Below are 25,828 nucleotides of genomic sequence, written 5' to 3'. Positions count from 1 at the left end.
GGAGGTGAGCAGAAATCTGTACTCACCCTGCCTCTCCTTTTGAACAACCCACTGTTCATAATTCTGGGAGCCCAGGTCACAAGTGGGGCTCAACTGGGCGTGCTGATGGATAGCACTCATGATTTTCTTGATCACATCCCCAAATGGATCCTGAAAAGAAAATTCGTTTGTGCACACATAAAAAAAATGCTGCATTTAAAACTAACTAGACATCCCCGTTAAAAATGAATGAAAAACAATGTTTATCATGAAACACGTTCTGTGCGACAGATCTACCTGCTTTCGGTCTTCCACGGTCAGAATAGTTTTTCTCGGGTCCTTTTTGAAATTGCCGAGGCTCATGATTTTGGAAGCATCCAAGTTTGCACAAATCTAGAAGAGAGATTTACATATTTGCAGTTACAAGCGATGCAGACGACAACTCCTGCTTTCTATGAGATCAACGCAGTGTGAGACAAAATGCTGCTGTTATGTGACAGATCAACAGAATAGTTTCCAGGCCATGGTCTCTGCATCTGATTCCATCAGCAAATTTCCTTTGACTGCATAGTTGCACTCAGAAAGCTGAGGAGAGTATTTACACGCAGTATGTGCTCTTCTGCTTTCTCCATTTTTGTGGCCTTCCCAACCCCCGGGGAGGCAGTCAGGCCCAGGATCTGAGGAAGGAGCACAGGCTTCTTCTGCTCCTTTATTAGCCTTTTGTTCCTGTGCTTCTGTTTCAGATATCGCATCATGATGTGATTGTAGACGCCTCCTTTCTGAGTGTGGTGGCACTCGTCTATGACCATCAGTGACAGATCTATAAAAGCAGAAGACACCACACACATAAATCAGCATTCTTTACATTTACAAAAAAACCCAAAAAAACCAAATAAGAACAATGAATGGCAGAAAACAGATTTTAGTGAGTCTTACTTGTTTTGACAAAATGAAAACATTCGACTTCCCTACGTTCTTATTGAACTTTATTGTCCTGAGAAAATACGCTCAAAGATTTACAGTTTTCCAAACAAAGCATTGCTAATTTCTTGTTTGTTCATTGTGGTTTCCTAATGACAGCTGCTTTCTGTGACAGAGATCTTTCCACACGAACCCACACTTTTCCAGGAACGTTTGACACAGCAGTTTAAGCCACACAGTAACATCTGGTGCTCTGAAATGTCTGCCTCCAAATGAACTTCAGATGGTTTGTACTCTACACAAGTGTTAGCAAAGGGAACTGCGATTATTCAAGTTTAACCTGTGTGATTGAAATTTGGCCCTGGAGGGAAGGAGAATGTGGAGTGGCAGCTTGATGTATTGAGGGTGATAGAAACTCTCATGTGAATTGGATCAGCCACACACTGATGGTTTGAACAGACGTGTGGCCTGAAAACCAGGGTGAAAAAAAAACAACAACAACAAAAAAAAACATGCTTTGAGGCGTTTCAACAAACATATGTTCCTCTGAGGTGGCTATTCCACCTTGTACTGGTAAGTGCCAACAGGAGTGAACAGGAGAGTCGGAAGACTGACAAGATCCCATCGGGGGAAATGTTGCTCTGAATCCTCTGGGTGACTTTCCATTCCAGAATGTGTCAGCGTCAGCAGCTACGTCCAGCTAAAAATCTGCTCATTTCAGCCACAGACTTTTATTAAAATAAAAAGGGGGGGGCAGGAATGTTTCAACAATTTTTACTTCTGAATAGATATATTTTTTTTCCCCAGACAGGCATCTGAACATTTCAGAGCTCTCTGCCATTTTCTTATCATTTAGAAAAAAAAACATGGCTGCTGCAATACTGTGTAATGAAGTGCATTTTCAAAGGGAATTTATTAATAAATGTTATATTATCCTGTAGTCATATGCAAAATTATGTCCACACACACACACACACACACACAGGCTTTTCAGTATATTTCATACTTTACAAAAATTGTCATAAATATGAAGCTTTATAGCAGGGGTGTCCAGCTCTGGTCCTTGAGGGGCCACAATCCTGCAGGTTTTCCATGAATTCCTGCTCCAACACACCAGACTCAAATGAATGAGTCATTTTGCTGAGCTTCATAGGCTGCTGGATCCATTCAATGTAAGCCAGATGTGTTGGCACAGGGATACATGGAAAACCTGCAGGAGAGCGGGCCTCGAGGACAGACTTTGGACAACCCTGCTTAGGGCTGTGTATTGGCAAGAATCTGGTGATACAAAATGTATTAGGCCAATAATACAATATATTGCGATATATCAGGATACCATAAGCGAGACAATATACGGTGATTTTTCTTTACTTGTGGTAAACACTAAACACTGTTGCATGCATGACATCAACTTACTGAACATGAACAGAGGATCTACATTTTACTGCAGAATAAATAAACACACTGATCTGTATGTACAAGATGAATAAAGAAATTAAAATCTGCCTTATTAGTAAAGAATAGTTGTTTGATAAAAATTGACACAGTACTTTTGAATATTGATATACTATAGTACAGGACCCAACTGTCCAGGTTATGCTCATTGCTCTTAGAGTTATGGGTAGAGTCTAGCCATCCATTACTTATGTAGCAATGGGGATGTTACCTGATGCACTGAGATGTACCTCGCTCTATTTCTCTAATATATTAATGTATAAATATATGACAATATTGCCGTCTCTAACTTATTTCTCCTTTTTCCGCAGGTCTTCCTGAATAAGTGCAATTGTACATGTTGTTCTGTCTTTCCTGTCGTCTCCACCCCAACCAGTTGAGGCAGATGGCTGCCCTCCCTGAGCTGGGTTCTGCCGAAGGTTTTCTTCCTGTTAAACAGGAGTTTTTTCCTTCCCACTGTCGCCGCGCGCATGCTCAGGATGGTGGATTGGATTGAAGTTGTGACTCGATGCAATCAGTTGGTTTCTATAATAGGATATGTATGAATTGGCTCGAAATGATGTATGTATGTTGATTTGTGTATGTAAAGTGCCCTGTGACAACATTGTTGTGAAGTGGCGCTATACAAATAAAGCTGAATTGAATTGAATTGAATTGTTACATAAAATGTTGTGAAATTTCGATGTATCAATATTTTCTTAGACCCCTACTTTAAAGGCTGTTTAACGCTTGACTGCTGTCTTCCTAAAGATATAACGGTATCCTCTTCTTATTGTCTAACAATCATCTCAAGGTTGGAAATTTGTATTTTATATGAGGAAGTTAAGATGAGAGTTGAGACGGTCTTTATTCTTTTGACTTTTAAATCCACCTTAATGAGACTTCAACGCTTTTATTCTTCACCCAATTCAAGACTCAAGATTGTTTATTTGTCAGGTCAACAAGGCAATGAAATGCTTTAGACCAGAAAAAAACTTTCGACTCGCTATAAAATAAGAAGTATTATTAACGTACAACAGTAGTACATGGTAAGAAAATAGTCAAATGTATTATCTGTCCCTGACCATAATTATTTCAAGGGGAAAAATGGGTTGTGTGTATGAATAAGCCTAAACAAATATAACGCTTTGTTCGCTAAACTTTTTTTTCTCATTAAACTCATGTTGAAAATATCATACCGCTCAATTTCACGCCTTCATCCTCTCCATCGTTCGCCCTCTCCAAGTAGTTTTCCAGAATCTGGGCTGTGCAGATGATGATGTCATTTCTCTCCACAATCTTGGCAAAGGAGATTTTGAGCTGTGAGTCTCCTGTGACTCTTTCCACTTTATATGTGTGCTTCAGAAAGGGCAAGAACTCTTTGGCGTAATGCTGCTCAACAAGAGGAATCTGTGGGGCACCAGAGCATATTACGCTTTCAGGATTATTTCAGGCACAACAAAAGGCTGCATTGTCTCTATTACTACACATCTCCTGGTTATTTAGAAGGGCTTTTTTGTTTGCCACAATGTGAACACCCAACAAAGCTAAATATTGTCAGGACTTGACTCACTTTAAGACAGGGAACTTGAAACTAGTTGTGTAATGATGAGGATCGTCTTGCTCCTGGCTTACAGAGGGAGTAGACAACCTTTTTAGCAGAAACAAATGACTGTGTTTTTGTTTAGAGGATAAGATCTAAACCTTGCTCTAGTGGTGGGCTAACCCACATGTGCAAATTCACTGGGTGTTTCTTTGGATCTGAACTGAACAGAAGAGGGTTAGCATTATAGTAAAAGCACATAAGTCGAATCCACCAGACTGGGATTGATGTACCTTGTTCACCAGAACAACCACCTTTCCCGGTCTCTCCTCCTCTCTCCTGCGGTCCAGATGTTTCTTGGTAATATAAACTGCAACTCTAGTTTTACCGGTTCCTGTTGGGAGGCATATGATGATGTTTTTCCCCTCCAAGGCAGGTTTGGCGACTTCCATCTGATAATCCCAAAGAGTAATTTCAGCATTTTCTGGACCGCTTGTTGCTGCCTTGTCACTTCCGTCTGCAACGTGAAGCAGAGATTCAGAGTGTAAACATCTGTCCAAGTCAGCAAACCACAGTTACACACTGCCAGCAAAAAGACTCTTTGTGGTTCTAATACGGTGATGCCAGACTTCTTTTAGAAAGGTAAAAGTGAACCTACAGCACACAAATTTACTGTATAATAGCAAACATGAAGTCAAGTTAAACACTTCATTTTTCACCTTTTCAGCCACTCATCTGAATCTGTGATACAAGGAGCACCGCAGGAAGCATTTGTTTGGGCTTTTTCTTTACAGGCTGTGTGTTTATGAATGATTTACAGTGCATCATGTTATAGCTACTCACTTCACTAATGCTTTCCTTATGTCTGTTAGGCAGCAGAATTATGTCTCGCATTCCTATTGCAAGCACACCAGATTTTATATGATCTATGCTGCTCAGATCTGAAGCTGCATGATGGATAAGTCTCCTTCACACAGTCTAGGTTGAAGAATAAATAATAATGAGAACACAATGCAAAGCAAATGCGTATGTTCGCAGCCCCTCAGCAACTCTTTCCACTCTCAGTTCTACATTTCCGCTTATTTATGAGTTCAAAACCCCTTAAAAAGTTTTTTTTTTTTTTTTTTTGTGCAGACTTTTAATTTTCCTCCCAGACTTGATGAGCCAAAGGTTAAATAACAAAAAGGCATGCAAATAAATACAAGTTTGTACTGATAAAGAGATAGGACTATAACAACAGTGAGAAAAGTGGGGCCCCCAAACTTGTAACAGCAGATTCCAGACAATAGTAAAGATGGGAAAGCAAACAGTTCATTTAAGTGCATTTCAGTAGGAACGGAAGTCTGTTCAAGTCATAGGACATGCAGATCGTTGTGTACAGGCCTCACCTTGTACACGCTTATATGTAATCCACTCAGCTTAAAACAAGGGATTTTTAGTTTTGCAACATATTTGAGTTTGTCATAAAAGCTAAAATGTTTATAAATCAAATACATGCCTGTCTAAAATCTTCACTAAAAAGATCCTAAACACATTTGTCAAATGAGTAATTTCCACATTTAAAGCACAAGTTGCAAAGCTACTGGCAAACTTGTTTGTGAAATTATCAGTTGTAGATGTGGTTTTTCAACATTCATACATTTTAATGAACTTGATAAATCATTTTTATACATATGAATACGTTTTTACAGACTGAATGCACACTGTACAGTATTCAAATATGGTCTTATGTAGTTAAAAACTTGCAGTACGGACAAAATGTTTGATGATATTTAGTCAAAATGTACCTAAATTGCATTGTAACCTGATATGACTATAGCTTCATGTGGCTTTCTGTAAATGTTTAAATGTAGATGTACAACTGCTAAGTGTTTAAGGACTTATTGCACAACATGCCTTCTAACAATGTTATAAACCACAAAATCAAAAAAGAAGTGTCTGAACAAATCAGCCACTATACGTTCTGGTTCAATGACAGCTTAAACAGTCCTCTTCATCGAACCATAGCGACAGACTGTCTGATCGGTTTGACATTATAAAGTCTAATCTTATAGGGAAAGGAGCATGTTTATACATGTCAGGACACAAAGTCTATTGAGATTAAGACAGTAATCTTACAAAGACAGGAGGTTGGTGCATGTCTATAAGAGCGGTGTACAAGTGTGATCTGGCTGAAGTCTGAGGATAGTCAGCATTTCTTGTGTCTCTGTCAAGTTTTCTGAAACCTGATGTCAAAAGTGAGTTCCTGAATGTTACAGCTTTGAAAAAAAAAAACCCACACAACAGTATAAGCCAGGAGGTGTGGATGGAGGCCTTGTTTTACAGCTACCTGAGTGAAAATATTCCATTACAGTTTGCTAATGCAGAGTCAGCATGTGGTTTTCATTTGAAGCTGCACAAGGCTCTGTCCTCTACGACCTCAGGACTTCCACACGGTTCGCATGTGGAAGCTATTTATTTGTGTGAAGTCACCAGGATGGAGAAATGTTCTACCTTGTCATGCTGCCTTTAGGATACTGAGGGGGAGACTACAGACCAAATATGCATTTTTGTATTTATGGCTTGAGCTTGTTTTTTTTTTTTTGTTTTTTTTAGGACATGGGCTACTGTGACAGAACAAGAACACACTACTTAAAATTACTGGCATATTTCAAATAACAGCATCAGCAGGGTTAGTCAGGGAGAATGAGTCCCACCTGGCTTTGAGGGCTCCATGCTGTGTGACTCTTCGGGGCTTTGATACAGGTCTGAAAAGATATCAAAGTTTCGGAAAACTATACTCATTAAAGATGAAAGAGACAACCTTCTTTACTGCGTTGGATGCTGCTGTTAAGCTTCAGCTTATTCACATGAGAAAAAGCCAATCACACACTCTTCATTCTGTGAGATGCAGATACATTCTTCTGATCTTAGCAATATGTGCTTCTCAAAATATTTATTGTAAAAAGACACAGGCGACGGTAGAGCGTTCAACTTGCCATTTTCTATTGAAATGGAAGATTATTCCTGCTCTTTGGCCCGTGAGAGGGAGGAAAAATAGCCAAGAAAAAAGAAATAATGTAATTACTGGAAGAAAACAAGAGTCTACAGTCGGTGTAGCATTTACCAGATGGAGATAATTTATCAGGGAGATGGACTTAAAAAGTAACATGCTTGTTTAACTGATTTGTCAAAGGGGGTGGGGTTTGATGTCCACCCTATAGTCACATGATGACATTAGCTATTAGAAGTAGCTTGGTACCAAATACACGAGGGGCATGTTTGTAACTGATCAGAACCAGCAACAAAACAGAATTATGTATCGTAAATCATCACCTGACAGGACACTCCAACTTGTGCAAAATGTTGACATTTTCACATTCATGGCTCTCCGTGACTTTGGTAGTTGTAATAATGTGCTTAAACTAAACGCCAGAGAGCACTACTCGGACAATAGTGTTCAATTGGTTCACCACTAGATGGGAGTAATTTTCCCAGTAATTCACTGGGACTTCAAAAGCAGGTTCAACAATGTGTGCATTTCCATGTTTTTAACGCAATCATGCGTCAAACCAGAACTCTCTGAACAGCTGTTGCCACATCAGCATCCATACACTCAAATATTAGTAAATTTTGAATAGGTGTGCTCTGTTAAACCTGGAAATTCATTCTGAGGCTCTTCTGCTAAAGAGATTTCCATCGACTCCAGGCCCTCACAGCTTTCAGCTGCTGCTTCTGTAGCTTTCTGGTCTTTGTCATCTGGTTCTAAAGGGGAAAAACAAAACAAAAAACAAACATAAAATAACATTAAAAAAACAAAACAGGTGAATATTGAGTACCAGTTAACTAATGAGAGAGGGGCTTTGAGGGCATTAAAGACAATTATAATTGCTAATACAGTTGGATTAAATGTGCTGTAAGCCAACTAATGTGCAACTGCTTTGCACTGACACATTTCTGCCAACAGACTGCCCCTTGGCTTTTTCTGTGAGCTGTGTGTGTGTGTGTGTGTGTGTGTGTGTGTGAGTGTGTGTTTCAGCAGCATTATAAGTTAAAGTCACATACCCTGTGTTTCAGGAGGTGATCCTCCAGTCAGCTCATAGAGAGCCTTGTGTTCAGTTTGTCTCAGAACTTCAAGAAATGCAGAAAACCATCCCGGTGGGCGCCTTATGATTCGGCTGAGAAGTACAGTTGCCCCACTTCTGTCTCCTTTGTTGTCTGTTTCAGCTAAAATCTAAAATATGAATACAATAAGTGCTATTAACTTGTTATGTAATCAGTGTGAAATGCTGTGACTGAAACTGCATCCAGATCAGTGCAGTTCTTCTGCCATCTTGTGGTCCAAGAGTCTACTGGAAACTAAATTTGAAAACTTTAGCAAGAAAGTTGGAGCCAAATAAATAGTTAAATAAATAACACTTGATCCCTCATATAATAGCTTTAGTTTAAACACGTACTACAACTCCTTGAAGCCTGTGTTAAACAATCCGGTCATCATGTTCGATGGCTACTCTTTAACCCACCCCCCATCTGTGCTGTTTGGGTACTTACGTGCTCCTTGTCATCTTGGGTGAGGAGATTCTCTGCGAAGCACTTGGTACACACTTCCTTTGTCTTCATTTCTACAAGACTGGGGGCCAGCAGTTCAATAAGCCGGACACAGCAGTCATTCTCTGCTTCTACTTCTGGTTTTGGGAGATTTAAATTCAGATAGTCCGCTGCAAGTTCACATCCACCGTGTTCCAAGGCGTCTACGAAGGCCCTGAACCAGCCATCAGCATGTTGTTCCTTCAGGATTACGTCTAAAAGGACATTTACAGCTACTACGTTTCCATCGGTCCTTGCTTTTTGTCGGATCTCTTCCTTCTTTGCTTGTTCAATAAAGATTAAGTAGTTCAAAACCGGCTCCACTATAATAATCTTCTGCAGCCTCGGCCTAAAGTCATCAATAAGGCGTCTGTGTACGATATCATCGGTTTTGGACGCCATTTGGACTCCCTTATGCGACAATCTAATTGGAGTTAAAAACAAAACAAGAAAAAAAGCCACCCTCACGCTTGTGACGACTCTGTGATATCAGGCGATATCAAGGAAATGAGTTTTTCCACTTTCGTTTTCCCAGAACATGTTGCAATACATACAGTGACCACTAGATGTCACTCTTAGAGCGATAAAATGTAACAGTCCCTTTTCAAACATGTAATGACATTCCCATTTGATAAAACAAAACAAACAAATAACAAACAAACAAAAAACAGTAAATCAGTAAATAAAGCCACTACAGATTAACTTTAGTTTAAGTTAAAAAAAAAAAGTTGATGACATATAACGCAGTGGTTAGTGAATGAATTGGTTTTTATTTCATTATGATGCAGTCTGTTTATTTTTGGAACTTAAGTTGAACACAGTTGAATTAAAAAAATGGAGTGAATGACACAACTGTAACTTTGCATTTTCATTTATTGCTTCTACAGCCTCAAAACAATCATTTCACTACTTTGTTTCACTATAGAATCTCCCAAATAGCTCTTTCAGTAAAAATAAAAAACAAACAAACAAACAAACAATTGAAAAAATATGAACATCTTGCATTGAGAAGTATTCACTACAGCTATTTAACATTATGTTACTTAAATATACATTGCCCAAAACTAATGGAGGGGAGCAGGTATGCAGAAGATTTACTAATATATTTGAGTTAAATATAAAGATGCTGCCTTAGCATTTGGATTGGTTGTATAGGCACAAGACCCTCATTGGGCCTGCTTATGCACAAGCACTATCTCCTTTCCCAACACAACTCTTGACATACACTGTAAAAAAAAAAAAAAGACAAATATGCTGACATCATTGTATATCCTTATGTGCTACTTTGGGCTCATAAACAGTGCAAGACAGTAAATATATATATATATATATATATATATATATATATATATATATATATATATATATTAAAAGACAAAAAAACCCTCATGCATTGTTGTGTAGAAATGCCTTCATCAACTTGCGTGTCAGAGGCCTAGCTCTGGGATAACAGCAGAAAATCCTCAAGTCTGCATGTCATATTTGCCCAAACAAGCATGTATGCTGTGTTCTGTTGGCTTAGCGCTGTATAGTAGGTGCACATCCATGACTGCAATAATAATGCACATTATTTAAAGAAGAAACAAAAAAACAAAACAAACAAGCAAAAAACAAAACAAAATACAACAAACCCATAGTATATTTAGTTTTATATATTGCAGTGCAATTGTCCAAAAACCCCTGAGTCATACTTCAGAGAAGACAGGCATACAACTAAGAATAATAAAACCATTCTCATAACTTAGTAATTATTTTGTATTACACTACTGCTGCAGTACATAGTTTGTGTATGCTACCCATACAGGCTTTTAACAGGTTTTAACATCAATTACCAGGTTCATCAGTGACTCTTGAGAATATCCTTGTTGACAAATCACATAAACCTTCAGTCCCAGGAGAGAAAATTCACAGAATGCCTTTCTACAGTCCTGTCAGTGTCTCTGTCAGGTGCTATGACACATTTTCAGGAACTGGAAGAAGAATGGCTGTGTCATCATTGCAACATTTTAACAAAGTCACCTCCTGATACTTTAGGTACTTCTGTATGATGCCTCAAAGGACATAAAGCAGTGCAGAGCCCTAGTTTGGGTTTACATCCTTGTTGTACAGTCTCTGGCTGCACAGGTCAACAACATCTGTACTCACCTACTGCCATCCAGCTAGGCCTTGATAACAGTGGCAGGATTTGAGCTGCTTACACTTAAAATCTCCAGTCAAAACTTCCATTTCATCTTTCTTGTTGCTCCGAAGGATATAGCAAACTGGGCGATCAACTGTGCTGCACTTTGGCAGTGAGTAAAGCAGTAGCTGTTCCTTATTGACACTCAGCAGCTGGAGGGATAACCTTTTTGACTTTTTATATACTACAGGCACAAATTGATGGTTATGTAGGGATAAAATATGTCTGCAGCCTCCTTTTTATTTCATATTTTACACAAAGGTCATGGTGTAAAAAATGTAATAAAGGGATGGCAATTTTTTATTTTCGTTTTTTACATAGAGGCCCTCTAGTGGGACTGCTTGGTGGTATGGTGGTTAACACCACAGCCTCACAACAAGAAGGGTGCTGGTTCGAACCTTGGCTCGGGAGGGGTTTGAGCAGTGGGTCCTCTGTACATTCTTCCACTGTATGCGCAGGTTCTTTCTGGGTACTCCAGCTTCAATCCACCTTCCAGAGACATGCATGTTGGGTTAATTGGTCACTCTAAATTCTCCCTAGGAATGAGTGTGAGGGGTTGTTTGTGACTCTTTGTTGGCCTTGGCAGGGTGTACTGTACCTCTCATCTTCTAATTGCTCCATCTGCTGGATTAGAAAGGACAGGTTTTGTTTATCCTGTCTGTAAGACCTAATATTTTGGGTATCACTTGCCAAGCACCTCACTCCCACCATATCCCTTTAATAGGTAGTCATTTCTGGGACCTCCTGACTTTCCCAAACCATTTACGTCTGTTTTGCAGACTCTTCAGGGCCTGGTAGTTGGGGAGTCAAGTGACACAAGAAACAAAAAGGAAAAAGAAAATATTTGATTTGATGGACTGGTGTCTAGAATGTTCGAAGTGTTGATTATTAAGACCTGTTCAGTGCGAGGTAGGTCAGTCAGCTCTTTCTGTTTGGGAAGGGAAGGTTGAGACGTGTCTGATTGTCAAGGTAACAACTTTTCTCCTGGGTTGGTGACTGAAGTTGTCAATGGAGACATACTGATGTGATGCACCTGTGGTAGGATCACATTTAATAATAGAAGGTTATGTAGTTAGTTTTTTCTAGCTGGTCCTAGTCCTTTCCAGTGTGATTGACTGAGTGGAAACATAAACAGCTGAAGTACAAGTGGCAAAAAGCCCCACACAGCATTGGTGAAACATAAAACTGGTTTGGTGTTGTGATGTTAATTCTGTTACAGCTAAGTGGAGCCCTCAAACCACCATCCTTAACATTAATAACAAACTATACACTTGCTCGCTAGATAAGCCTTATTCTGTAATGATTTCCACTGAGTTGGGCATCTCCATGTAGATAGACTGAAAATTATGATCATAATAAATTTAATCGGTTTCTTATTTTCATCTTCTTAACTGCAAAAACATCTTTTTTAACCACATGCACAATTAATGAATATCTTAATTCTATTAAAAAGCCACTGTAAATGAACTATACAGATGGCTGTGCCAGCATGCTGATAAAAAAAAAACAAACAAGAAAGTGCTACTTAGTAATTACAGCATTATAACCCTGATAATCGATTACATTGCTGTTTAGAGGTTTACAGCCTTGGGAAGTCTGGATCCAAGACAGGTCTGTGGTGTCCAGTGGAGTTGTGGTTGGGGTCAGAAGGTGACGTAGAGACAAGAGAGATTTCAGGTGGAAGAGGGATCAATGATGCCTGCTGATGTGTTGTAATCTGTTGTCGATGCTGCTGCGGCTCTGCATGTCTCTGTTCAAAAAATGCTGTAAGGCTGTCTTCCATGGGTGCATTCACAATTGCCAAGCTCAACACAGAGTCTTTGGATTCCTGAATGCTGCTTTCCAATTTCTGGCTGGGTCCCTGAGAAGTAAAATGGTATAATATATATCAAGTAACACACATAAAATTAAACTTATCAGTTATGATAATACCATTAAAAAATAACAGTCTTTTGAATTAATGAAAATTGTTATTGTTCATACTTGTGTGCCTGTATGGCTGAAAAAATGGCTTGCAGTCAGAGCAACTGGCTGAACCTTCACAGCAGGCCTGTGATAGTCTGGACTGGCAGTCACAGTGCTGTAGGCAGGGGGTCCTGGAGTTGGCTGTCTCTGCAGCATCTGCAGAATGGTCTGAATATCTGACGTCAGCTGCGACTCCAACCTCAAAAGGATCAAAACACTAAGTTAAAAGGACAGTCAGACAGTGTTTAAACCCAGACAGGAGGAGATGAATGCTTAATTCTGACAAGCGGGAAACCCAGGCTGAGTCTGAAAATGGCTGAAAAAATAATCGGCTGTTCTTCACCGAGCAGTAGGTGGAGCTTCTGCTCCTTGGTGGAGCAGAAATAAAGAGACGGTAAGGGTGTGGAAACGGATTCTGCAAGAACAGTAGACAGAAGACACTGCTCTAGCTGGGAGTGATAATTAGCTTTGTGTGGGAGGTGTGAGCTCGGCATTTACAGTGGAAATGACTTTTCATTCTTGCTTAATCAATCTAATTATAACCAGATATCAACCAAGGTCTGTATTTAGGGTGTCAGGCTAAATTTGTTAATAGAAAAAAAAAAACCCAACAAAAAACAAAATATAATTCAATACTCTAAAAGATTTTAATAATGCACCTTCACCAAAAACAGTCACATTTTTCTTAGGCTTTGGTTGAAAATATTACACAAGCATTTTTCCTGTCATGAATAGAGTGTTATTCATTCACTTAATTTAATTTCTTTTTTCCGTTTCAGGTGGCTGCTGGTGTGTAGTAAAAAACAAAATGGTCATAATGTCAAAAAATAAACAAAAACGCAATAACATTTTTGTAAATTATTGTGTTTTTGTTAAATGTTTGTATGTGAAACAAAACCTTGGAACACATTTTTCCATTGGTGCCAATGTTCAAACAAGTTTTTCCTCTTATTTGTCATTTTTTGTTTCATGTCATTCTCTTTGATTTGCTGTGGTTCTGTGGTGGTACAGTGGTCCTGGGTCCAGTAGATCCAGCCTCCCACTCAGTCCCACGACAGCTTCTGCCAGTTAGTTGCCTTCCTCCACCTACGTGTAAATATTCAGTGTAGCTTTTGTGTACTTTTAACTGTGTGGGAAGTGAGAAATTTAAGAAATACAACGCTTTTGTAATCATTAAGAGAAAATATGCATAAAAAGTGACTAAAAACCTTAAGTATGTAAAAAGAATAATTATTTTCACAGGAGACTTTCTCTTCTGCTTCTGAGTCTTCTCTTGTACTAGGATCAAGTATTTATCATTGGTCCAATTACTTCTTGGCCTACTAAAAGGTTAAAAAGGTTTGAAAAGACTTTTTTTTTTAAATCAAAGAAGATGTGAAGTAGTAATCGACCAATCCTATCAAAAATAGCGTCAAGTAGCGGCTTAACAATATTTCAGTATTATTTAGTATTTATAATATTTCAATATTATTTAGCTTCAAATGCTAAAGTTTTGGTCCTATTGGACGAATAATTATATATATATATATATATATATATATATATATATATATATATATATATATATATATATATCTACATGTATGCATATATGTATATATATATATATATATATATATATATACATATATATATATATATATATACATATATATATATATATATACATATATATATATATACATATATATATATATATATACATATATATATATATATATATATTATATACATATACATATATATTTAAAATGACATTTAATATTATTCAGTATAGTCACAATAACAACAAAGACAGATTTACATTGGCCTGGATTGCTACTAAAATCTAAATTTCTTGAAAACCCATCTTTTAAATGAATAAGTAAACAAAAAAAAAAAAAAAAAATTACAACAAGCCTCATTGGAATCGCATGCTTGATGAAATTTCATCAAAATATTTTACAGTAATGGTGATGACCATTTTTTCATTTATTTTGTCAGTTCGAATGGGCATTATTACACCACTTTCTTAGATAAGCAGTTTAGAAGTAAAATTTACAAGGCAGATAGTTAATATGGGTACCAGTGGTGGGTGACACCGCTTAAAGCCGTTGTCTCTAATATTACAATCACTTTTCTAATATTACCATCACTTTGTCTTCATTTTTGGCATCTAACTCCACCTGTAGCTTTAACTCTACCTAAACAAAAGTTATATCAAAATGTGTGTCTCATTAAGGAATAGTGTGGCATGAGTGTCGCGGAACAGAAGACAAGCAGTGTTACGTGATTCACAAAAAACTGCGGCTTTTTGTCCCATAGGAATGAATAGGATTCACCTAAATTGGGCCAAAAACCTGTCCATCTTGCACCGAGAAGCATCATTCAAAGTTTAAACAAGCCAGCAAAACTAAAATTGTAATTCACTGACAGGACTTCTTAGTATCTTTTACTGGTTTGACACAATTGCAGATTGTGTTTTAAGAAAGAAAAAGAGGAAATTCTCAACCAAGAGTGTCTCACACATACACAAACCATAAATCAAAAATGAGGAATTCAAATGAGTTTGAGCTACGTTGTTCCAAGTATCAGAACATCCACTTTTTCTCCCATTAAACCCCATTCAAAACAAAGCTGGATGCTCAGACAAAATGCTTTTCTCATGTGTTTTAAACTTGCCACTGTTTAAATTCTGTTCAGATGAGGGTCAAATAAATTACATGCATGCTTTCCTCCAACCCCACGGCTCTAATGGTTAAAAAAATTTTATGGGTTGTTTGAGGGGTTCTTTGAACCCGCACTTATCTGTGAACCGTGTGTCTTATTCAGTGACGTAGCACGCACAGAATGTCTCTTGTTGTAGCAATGGCAACGAGCAAGCCTGAGGCAATTGTATGTGTAAGACTGGAATCACACACACACACACACACACCTCTCCAGATACAGTAACATATTGTGATTCAGAGAAACGGATGCATTTAATGAACAATGCACAGTTTTTAATTGGTTTCTAATGGATGTCAGTGATTCAGTGCTGTCTTTCAGTGTGTCTGTACAAATGCGTGCGCCAATGCACATCTTTTCTCATTTATCTCTCTCTTACACAAACACACACGCATCGTACATCATCCTTAATGTGTTTCTATATGTCAGATATCTGTTCACAGCCCCTCCTTCAAACTCATTAGGACCTTTCTGTCACCACAACTACACAGGTGCTCCATCTTTGTAAAATGGCTGCCACACTGGGGCGTAGACAGGATCTGCATTGGCACCCATCAAAACTTCTTCAGAAATGATCTAGTTATGATTATTCGAAGGGAATTTATAAAAGGTGTTTCTTATACCTACATGTTAACATTTAACAAGTAAAACTTGACTTCTACAGACATAGAAGTGTAAATTATTATAAAGTCTGCCTCTTGGCTCATGTGATTGCAGTTTACATAATTCCAGGTGGAGGCGTGTGAGGCAGCCGTGGCACCCTCCACTTTAGTAAACAAATCACGACACAGTTTAGTTTCAGTAACAGAAAATATTTTCTATAGGACAAGAGGAGATTAAAGACACACTACAGAACTTTTGTTATTTTTCCCGTCATGCGCCCCCTGTTGACGGCTAATTCAGCATCCATCTCACCTCCTTCCTGACCTGTTAGCACTCTAGCTGGCAAAAGATGATCTTACAATGACTATTGTTTTGTCCCTTTTCTCTCTTTTAATCTTCTTGCATTCCTTAGCTGAATCAGCAATGTTGCGTGTTCAAAACAGCCACTTTCTTTTTTACCACGAAGCGAAACGTCCTGCCGTGTCTCGGATGTAAAAGTAGTATAGTGCGGTTTCTCAGACTCGGGATGATGCTGGGCTGCGGCGGTTCTAGAAATACACATGATAGATGTCACTGTGCCATTGAACAAGTCCGGGACGTGGAGTTTTAAGGTCAAAAAGTTACGTAATGCGTCTTTAAATAATCATGTTGAGTGCTTTGCTAGGATATAACCTTATCAGCAGTCAGCTAGTGCTTAACTGTGGAACCAGATGTAGATAAATAATTTTAGTAAATGATCAATAAAATGCTAAACCCTCCCCCCCTCAAAAATGAGAGACAGACAGACTTATGTCTTAGGTGTCAGTGTGAATTTTTGTCATGTCTTTAGATCGACTTATAATAAGATAGATCTATAATAAAAGTAGGATGAGAACTAATGATATGGATTTTACAACTTTTTAAAGTCGTTAACATCACGAGTTATGTCAATAAAATCATAAAATATCATATCTCACATGAAAATAAAGTCATACTGGTATATCAACTGGTTATTATTACACTCAAGGGTAAATGGAATTTCTGCATGGTGAAATCAAGACCAGCCTTTCTTTGCAGACTAAAAATATCTACCTGTTTAAGTGCTCTTGCAGCTGACCTAAGCGTTGTTCCACCTCTCCATATGTGATTTCGCTGGCAGAATTATCGTCCTCTCTCAGGTCCTGGAACTGTGCTGACTCATCCAGGTAGTCTGTAGGCTTATTACAGGCCCATTTATCACAACGCAGATCTGGGAAACCAAACCAACACACATGATTTACATTCTCACATGTGGGTCAGAACAACGTCACCATAACACAAAAAGAAAACTAAAATAGAATGTAATTAATCTCTGCCCGGAAGCTGTGTGTAGATTCCTTGTAATTTATCAAGCTTTTGTAGCAGGAAAATTATTATGGTTGTCTTTTTCTTATCTCTGCCGGGCACACGGTAGTTTCCAGCCTGCTCTTCTTTGATACAGTCCATGTTGAGCCCCTTTTGTGGTCTTAAGCACAGGTGGTTAGTTCTCCAATTTAACTATCAAATTCTGTGGTCTGTGCAGGTGGCTTTGCATTAACATGATGGATTAATCAGAATGACAAATTGTTTTTCCCACATACGTCCAAAACTCTGAGATTTTCCAAATCAGGTGTTCAAAAATTGCAAATAGACAAGGTTTAACATTTATGCTTTATATGTCAGATATGTGAGTCCGACTTCACAACGCTTAACAAAAACTTCATGTTCTGAATGAACTAAAAACTGCAAATAAACTTTTTTTTTATGGTTAGTAAGACATACTGTATACCTGTTGCATGTCTGTCTTTGAAGCTGGCTGACATATAAAAATATTGAACTAATAAAAGCCTCATTCCTACGACAGCACATGCCTGAGTTGTAGTGAGGTGGGAAAAAGTAGTAAAATGTGATCAATGCCATTAAAACTATGATGTTTGTAATTTAACTATTACTTCCTAGTAAGTATTACTATTACTATTTATTGGGTGTGGACTCATGTTTTGCTCCCTGTTATTTTTTCAGACAAATATTAGTACTATAAAATAAAGAAGTTCATTTAGTTCCATTACTCCACTTGCATGACACGTGAAAAACATTTATTTTGCCACTGAGATACAGAACAAGATAATAGAAGCCTGCATCTTTTTCTATTTTGTGACACATTGTCTAAAATGATGGTATAATGATCCAATTATGCAGATGTGTTTGGTATTGTGAATCTGTGTCTAAACCAACCTTAGATGCATGGAAGATAAAAAACTGACTATCCTTTATTTTTTCTAAACCCTGAGGGAGGACATGAATTCCTTGTTATCATGCTCACGTCTAATGCTGCTCTCCCTTCAACCTCTGTTCTCATGCTCAAAAGTCACTGTTTAGGTGCAAATATTCTTCGCCCCCACCACAAAATGGCGGTTTCTATACCCCCCCTTTTACACCAAGGAGCATTTTTGAGAGAACACTTTTGTTGTGAAACAACCATGTCAAAATTTCTTTAATCAAAAGTGCATCAATGACCAATCAAATCATCACTTCTTCCTAATACATGTATTTAATTTGCATCCCAGCTTCCCCTCCGAGCATCATTTTTCACTGGATTCTACAGTACATCACATGCTAACATGGATCATTCAAATCAGCCAATGGTTTGGATAATAATTGGAACTTATAATGGATCATCTGTAAGGGAACATAACTTGTGTGTGTGTGTAGATGAATGACCTCTTGATGACTACATGTCGTGTAATGCTTTTAAAATATGACGTGTGTGTTCAACTGGCAATGTAGTCCCCTTCCTCTCACCCTCTCACCCAGAGGCAGCTTGATAGATGCCATCCTGAACTATACTAGATGAAGTGTGTATGGAAAATTAATTCATGAATGAAGCTGTGACATTTGAATAGATTATGGAAGAACTAAAGAATTAAAAATCAATTTATTTAACCAATCATAATTTATGAAAGAAAAGTGCGCCATGAAAGAATACACTGAGGTAACGGTCTCGAGGAAAAAAATATATGAACTTGATTGCTCTTATGTGATATTATATTCAAATCCACATTTTAAAAACATAAAGTCTGAACTTGGAGGCTGGAAGAGTTGATTGTCTGATGGACTTGCAAACAGACTATAAAGCTGAGGATCTGTCAAACAATACAGAAATGCATATTTCCTGTCGGATTGTTATTTTACATAACAAGCTGTTTGGTTAAGGTTAGAAAGTAAAAATGACATGGTTAAGGACAGGTATTAAAAATGAATATACAAATATATCATTGAATTTTAAAAAGTAATAGGCAAAAGCTAGGATTTAAATTTGGATGATTACATTTTGGTAAACATAATTATTTGCATTAAAACACACTGCAATGACATGCTTTGTAAGTATATATTTTTCTTAGGCTACTGGCTGATTCACGACGCAAAACCCACTTCACACACAAACCACTCATCCAACTGATATGTTACTGTGAAATCAAGGTGGGTGGTGAAAGAAAAAGAAAGAAAAAAAGCTTTACCAGCATGAATTCAAAGACAATTTTTGGTGACTGTTTCTGTTTATGATTTGTCTTGTGTCTCTGTGTTTGTTCTTTTTGGCTGAGTAATGTCCACCAGAGCTTCACAATGAAAATGAATTCTTTTGTTAAACAGTTGAACCAAGTTAACCAGTAACCTTCAGGATTTGTTGCAGAATTTGGACACATACAAATGGTTTTAACTTAAATCTACAGACTAAAATCCTGATTCAAAACATGATTGTACCTCCAATTTAACACCCAGTTATTATTACTACTATAACGCCAATGACATAAACTGCATTGACACAAAAATCAAAACATGGTCTAAACAAAAATCAAAACAGTCTGGGTTTTACTGCTGTGTAAGATAGTTTCAAGTAGTTTGGACTGTTTTGTACAACATCGCCTTTACCAGTCACTGGCATTATGAGACAGTGGACGAGATGTCAGGTCCTTGCAGCAACTGTAAATGATCATTTACTGATTATGATCAGCACTGAATTATGATGAAAATCATAATAGGACAATTCTGTGCTTTAATAGAATCTCATACAACTTATTCTGTTGTTCAAGTGATTATCCAGATCTAGTTGTCCCCAAAATATAAAACAGTTTTATAAAATATAAAGTTCATAAACAGAAAAAGGTCTTTCACCTTCAAGAGATGGTCTTCTGTTCAAGCTGTCTCTGACAACAAGGTCCGACTCCAAGACTGGAACACAGAGTGAAGAGGAACCCAGGACTACTGAACTTCTCTTTAGGCACGAGTTAGACCCTTTCTCCTTTTGACTGTCTATAATCACTTCATTGTCTTCCCCTAGAGAATGATAATCAGCAGGAGTCAGCGCAACAACACTACACCATATTCCTTAGAGTGTACAAGTACTAAGCCAGTACTCTTTAGCAAACTATATATATATATATATATATATATATATATATATATATATATATATATATATATATAAAATCACAGAGCATGCTGAACAATGCTGCACTGCTGATTTGTCTCCACTGACCTTTGGATAAGTCTGGTGTGAAAGAAATTCTCCTTTTCACGCTTTTCTTGCCCTCGCCATCTGAATCACATCCTTGGATATCAGGGGGCTGTAAAAGTTAAAAAAAAAAAAAAAAAAAAAGTTTAATTAAAAGCGACAAAGTGTTAATAATTGTTAAATTGCTAATTAATTTCAGGGCTTTGCAATAATAAGGCCAGGATACACTGAAAGCATAAGTTCCACTGGGTAATTTTTATTAATATCTACCTTGACAGATTCATCTCTAAGGTTGAACGTAAGCTCCAGGTTGTTGAAGAAAAAGTCAGCAAACTCTGGGTACATATCAAGGACCTCAAGCAGATCTTCTCTCTGAATGGTGCTCAGGTCACAGTAGCTCAGAGCTCGCACGTCAGCATTGGACTTTCCTGGCTTGGCAAAAAGGTGGATAATTTCTCCAAAGATGTCATTTTTCCCTGGTAGCGAAACACACAAAGTCAATAAGTTAAATCACTTCAATAAAGTAATTAGCAACAGGAAAGCATGATGATCTTGCCTGCTTTGCCTTCTAAAATGAACCATGTGTATTTATGGATAAGAATTCACGTTGCATTTTCCATGGGGATATCTACGTACTTACCGGTTTCACTAAAGGGCAGCAAACGTGTTTGTTTCTGTGGATAATGAAAATCAAACAGCTTCCCCTCTCTGTGAAGATGTTCTCCTAAGGCTTGTGCATCAGCTGCCTTTCTATCTTTGATCCATTATTTATCCTGAGGAATAACCACTAACACAAAGCAACTTTGATGTGAGGCCAAAGGAGGGTTGATAGGAACTGACACACTTTACTTGTTGTGCACTTCAAAGGAAATATTTGTGTTGATAATGGCTCTCACATAACTAAGCCATTTATTCAGCCAACTTCCATAATGCCATAAAAAAAATATTCTAACGCAGGTTTTGTTATCATACCGGATAAAACAGTTTCCTCCACTACGATGATTTTGATGAGGTCTGGTTTAAAGGTCATTGTAAGAAAATCCCTTTGTTGATGTGTGGGGCTCACTAAATGCGAACCGTGTAAGCAGGGGTTCAGAGAAAAGGGATACGATACGTTGGATGCCGGTGAGACTTTCACAGCATGCACCGGACACCTTCTACCACAGAGAAAAGCTTTATACAGGGTAATGTATCTCTCCCCCGCATTCAGCTCTAACCACAAGGATTTTGATTATCATTAGTGTAGCGACTAATTCCTTACCTGTGGAACAATGCAACTAGCTTTGCATGTCAACACTATTGTATGTGTAAAAAGGATTCAGCAACATGAGCTGACCACTACTAACGTGTGAACAGTTTGTCAGGAAACAACAGAGGAAGAAACAGCTAAAACTCAATGCACAAACTAAAGCAAAATGATGCTGACTGAGCATTCTGTGTGTTAGTATAAATGTGGGGGATGGTGACTTTTCAGGCATAGTTGTTAAAACAATGTTTTGTGTGACGCAGCAATTTTTGCTATATGCTTAAACCTCATTCTGTCAGGTGCAACTCTGAAGAGCATTCATCTTATAAATTAAAGGCAATTTTAACCCAGGTTCATCTTGTAGCACCTGGTTAAAGTTCAAACATAAATAAGAGGGTAAATTTTCATTATTCTTTCAGGATAAATGAACTGGAGCTTACCTCCCTTTACTTGTGACAAGGCACTATTTCAAATTTAAGCAACAGAAAACCACCTTTTCACTGCTTTTGCCACTTTACAGCGATGTCTCAGGAAGACAGAGCATCTCAAACCTGTCACACAAACAGCCTAATTCCTTCACAAAAATTGGAAGGACATCCACGTAAAAATCAGTCTGTATTTTCCTGCAAAATCCCATTTTAATCTTTCACATGTCTGGATCTGGGAGGTTCAAACTGCAGCCTTTCTGTGTTTGCATGTTTTCCTTGTGTATGAATGGTTCTCTCTGGGTACTCCAGCTTCCTCCCACTGTCCAAAGACATGCATGTTAGGTTAACTGGTTACTCTAAGTGGTCCCTAGGTGAGAGTGTGATTGTGAATGGCTGTTTGTCTTTCTGTGTTGGCCCTGTGATGGACTGGCAGCCTGTTCATGGTGTACCCTGCCTCTCGCCCAATGATTGCTGGGACAGGCTCCAGCTCCTCTGTGACCATTAACTGGACTAAGCGGTTAAGAACATGAATGAATGAATGAATGTCTGGATCTACACTGAATTTCCATGTAATTATTAGCATATGTTTATATAAATACTGCATGTATATCTTTATTGAGAAAGCTTACGATACTACTACTTTATAAAAAAAAAAAAAAAAGAAAAAAAAAAACAGTAATGAAAAAATTTATTGCAATTTATAAATTATTTAGGTGGCAACTTAGGTCCTACAAGCAGCTGAGGCTGTCGCTATATCCATGAATAATTGCAGACTCTGGAAAAGGATCAAACAACTAAACAAACACTGTAAATGTTTCAAAGTTGACTCAAACTTTAGTAATTTAATCTTTCATAAGAGACTTACATCATAGTATTTTAATTACCTGCGACCCCGACAAATTATGACAATTCAATGAACATCAGAAAAATGAGGAATTGTACCTGTATATGTTGCAACACAGCTGTAATGTAATCAATAAAGGATTGTATTTACCCAAGATAGCTACCACAATGTCATCTTTGAGGATCTCGATGGAGCCACGGGACAGGAAGTAGAGAGCAGTGAGAACATCCCCACTGTGGACTAGAGTATCACCAGGAGGTGCATGAGTGGTTCTGAAGCGCATAGCCAAAGCTCTCAAGCAGCCTTTAGTTGCTCCTTGGAAAGCATTGCAGTTGTGCAGAAGATTTCTGTTCAGGTGAAGGCAAATATCTGCCTGCAGGCACTCAGGAAAACCTTTCAACACCTGCGATGCAGAGAAAACATGTGAGTAAAATTGTCATCATATGGGTCTTATACCATCAAAGAGAGGAAGGGATTATGTTACCCAGTGAATGTTAAGTGTTAAAATTGTGTACTTTTATGAAAAGAATTTGTAATTAGGCTTGACGAAGTACATTATCTGGATACAGCATGAAATAAAGCACACTACAGATTAATGGGCTTATTTAACACAGTCAAAGGAAAATGTTGTCTAACAGCCTGTATGTGTTACATGATGTTAAAATGTTGATGTTTCTTGATTTATGAAAAATACATTAGTTCTAAGGTTAAAAAAAAAAGACATGTTATTTTGGAACATGCATCAAAATTTCATGAGACATTAAAACACAGGTATAAACAAAATGAAGATGCATAAAACACAACAAAACAAAAACCAGGACATTTTACAAAACACAACAAAAAATGCAAAACAACCATTCAGAACATGCATCCGTGTTGTTTTGTGACTAACTTGTGCTCTTTTTTTTTAATTGTGCTGTAAAGTTTTCTTAAACATCAGTATTTTCTTACATGATGTTTTCTAAAGTGATTTAATTTGTTGTTGTTTTGGATGTTTCGCTGTATTGCCGCTTTATACTTTTAAGTTTTTGGTTTAGTTTTATTTACTGTTTATTTTTTTCTAGTGTGCAAGTGTAGTTACTGCTATCATATATTTTTGTTTGTTCTGTTCTGCTGTATTTGGCATGTCATAATAACAATGCAAAGCATTTTATATATGATCATATGCATTTTTTTAAATATAACTGCGTGCAAAGGTTTGAGAAAATCTCATACTTTCTATGAAAATAATGAAGAGTTCCAAATAATGTAAGACAAAACACAGTTTTTTTTTTAGTTTTTTTTTTTTTTTTATCAGTGATAGCTTTGTTTGTAAAGCAGCAATTAAATTTAAGCAAATTTGAAGCCCCAATGTAAACCCCTTTGTACAAAAGTTCAGCTTGTTTTTGATTGTACTGTATTTGCTGGAGCATACATGGGCTTGATTTAACCTGCTCTTCAGAAAAAAGCTCCACTTTGCAGTTATTGTTAAGATGTTATAAATACGGCTATACCTTAAGCTTCCAGCAGAACCTTGCTTTGAGAAGCAAAGTAATTACTGGAAACATAAATCATAACTAAATTTACATTTCAGGAGTCAAGTTGTTATTCTGAGCTAAAAGGGTCTTTTTAAAGATATTGCTAAAATGAAGGTATTTCTTGGTGGACTGTATTGTGATTTACAGATTTCAGACACCAGATGATTTCTGTCTGAACCCAAAAGGTGAACAGAATGATTGATTGTGACAGAATATAAATAAATTAATTTATTTACATAGAAGTAAAATGTAATAAAGGTAACAAAGCTCAAAAGCTTGGAGTGGGCTAAGATATATAAATTTTTCTCATTAAATGATTGTGATAAAGTACTTAATACCGATGGATTCAAGTTGGAGATTTGTGGCTATAGTTTGTATGTGTGTGTGTGTGTGTGTAAAAACACAAACAAGAGGGAGAAAGAGAATGATAAAACCCATGAACAAACCGGCAGTGAGACAGTGGTGGGGATATGCAAATCAGAAACTGTTTTGCCTACACTGCAGTTCAACACCTGCACAAAACCCACTTCGCCCTGACCATTCTTCAGAGATGTGATCTGGTTTGCACGTTTGTGAGGGAAGGATTTGTAGTGCAGCAGGATCCTGAGCCCAGAGATATGCAAAAAAAATGATTGGGAAGCTAAAGAAGATCATGTGCTCGCCATATACTTCATCAACATATGTGTGACCTCAACAACATTAAAGATTGATGGAAGACGAGGTGCGCAAGCATTCCAGTTTTAATAAAAACCGTCCTTGTAGTTTCAACACCGTCTTCCAACTGCAGACTTGTTGAGATTTTTCTGTAAATGCTTGGCTTTTATCATTTTGAGCTTCATGTTTACAACATATTTAGCTGTCTTAACACTTCACGACTACAGTGGAAAACATGACAGACGCACAGTGAGGCAAATTAATGGAAAAATAAAGATGAATTAACTAAACAAACTTGGACTTTTGAATTGAATACATCTTCTGCTTTTGTTGAATTGATTGGAAAATGAAAATCACACATTTTAAGAATGTTTCTCTGCTTAGAGACCTGTACTTTTGCAATATGGTATTTACAGTTTATTTACTTAAGAAATCACTTTGTATAGCCACCTGCTTCTTTCTCCCCCTCTAAACGTCTGGGAGAACTGAATAGCAGAGGGCCCTCTCTAAAACTAGTATTTATTTTCTGTTCAAGGCTACGGTAGAAAAATAGTTGCCAACATAGCAACAGAAAGAAAGAACACTCACCTGTAGATAAAAATGTTTTGTTCTAAGTCTACAAAACAACAAATATTTCCATTTAAAAAAAAGGAAAGAAATAATTACAAATTTTAGACTAAGTCTGTTTAAATTACACTAATTTCACACTATTCAGCTTTACACATCCACAAAT

General features: G+C 37.4%; 2 protein-coding genes across 2 annotated transcripts in view; both read right to left on the bottom strand.

The window, feature by feature from the left end:
• ifih1 (interferon induced with helicase C domain 1) overlaps positions 1-8,963 on the bottom strand; it is a 14,164-nt gene extending 5,201 nt beyond the window's left edge. The window contains exons 1-9 of the mRNA XM_079254502.1: positions 8,408-8,963; positions 7,922-8,090; positions 7,514-7,621; positions 6,574-6,624; positions 4,171-4,394; positions 3,534-3,744; positions 582-799; positions 277-372; positions 27-150 (exon numbers count right to left, since the gene is read on the bottom strand). Of these exons, the coding sequence (XP_079110628.1) occupies positions 27-150; positions 277-372; positions 582-799; positions 3,534-3,744; positions 4,171-4,394; positions 6,574-6,624; positions 7,514-7,621; positions 7,922-8,090; positions 8,408-8,845 (1,639 nt within the window). The 5' untranslated portion in view covers positions 8,846-8,963. The remainder of the gene's footprint in view (positions 1-26; positions 151-276; positions 373-581; positions 800-3,533; positions 3,745-4,170; positions 4,395-6,573; positions 6,625-7,513; positions 7,622-7,921; positions 8,091-8,407) is intronic.
• A 3,238-nt stretch (positions 8,964-12,201) lies between these two features.
• Positions 12,202-25,828, bottom strand: part of kcnh7 (potassium voltage-gated channel subfamily H member 7) — a gene marked incomplete at both ends in the record, with an annotated part of 54,352 nt that continues 40,725 nt past the window's right edge. Inside the window, 7 exons of the mRNA XM_079254706.1 lie at positions 12,202-12,483; positions 12,606-12,786; positions 16,968-17,124; positions 20,067-20,228; positions 20,431-20,518; positions 20,653-20,882; positions 23,075-23,327. Of these exons, the coding sequence (XP_079110832.1) occupies positions 12,202-12,483; positions 12,606-12,786; positions 16,968-17,124; positions 20,067-20,228; positions 20,431-20,518; positions 20,653-20,882; positions 23,075-23,327 (1,353 nt within the window). The remainder of the gene's footprint in view (positions 12,484-12,605; positions 12,787-16,967; positions 17,125-20,066; positions 20,229-20,430; positions 20,519-20,652; positions 20,883-23,074; positions 23,328-25,828) is intronic.

This window comes from Telmatherina bonti (genome assembly GCF_933228915.1).
Source record: "Telmatherina bonti genome assembly, chromosome: 15".
Classification (NCBI taxonomy): Eukaryota; Metazoa; Chordata; class Actinopteri; order Atheriniformes; family Telmatherinidae; genus Telmatherina; species Telmatherina bonti.
Note: the sequence above shows the minus strand (reverse complement) of the source record. Positions and strands in the feature narration are given on the sequence as shown.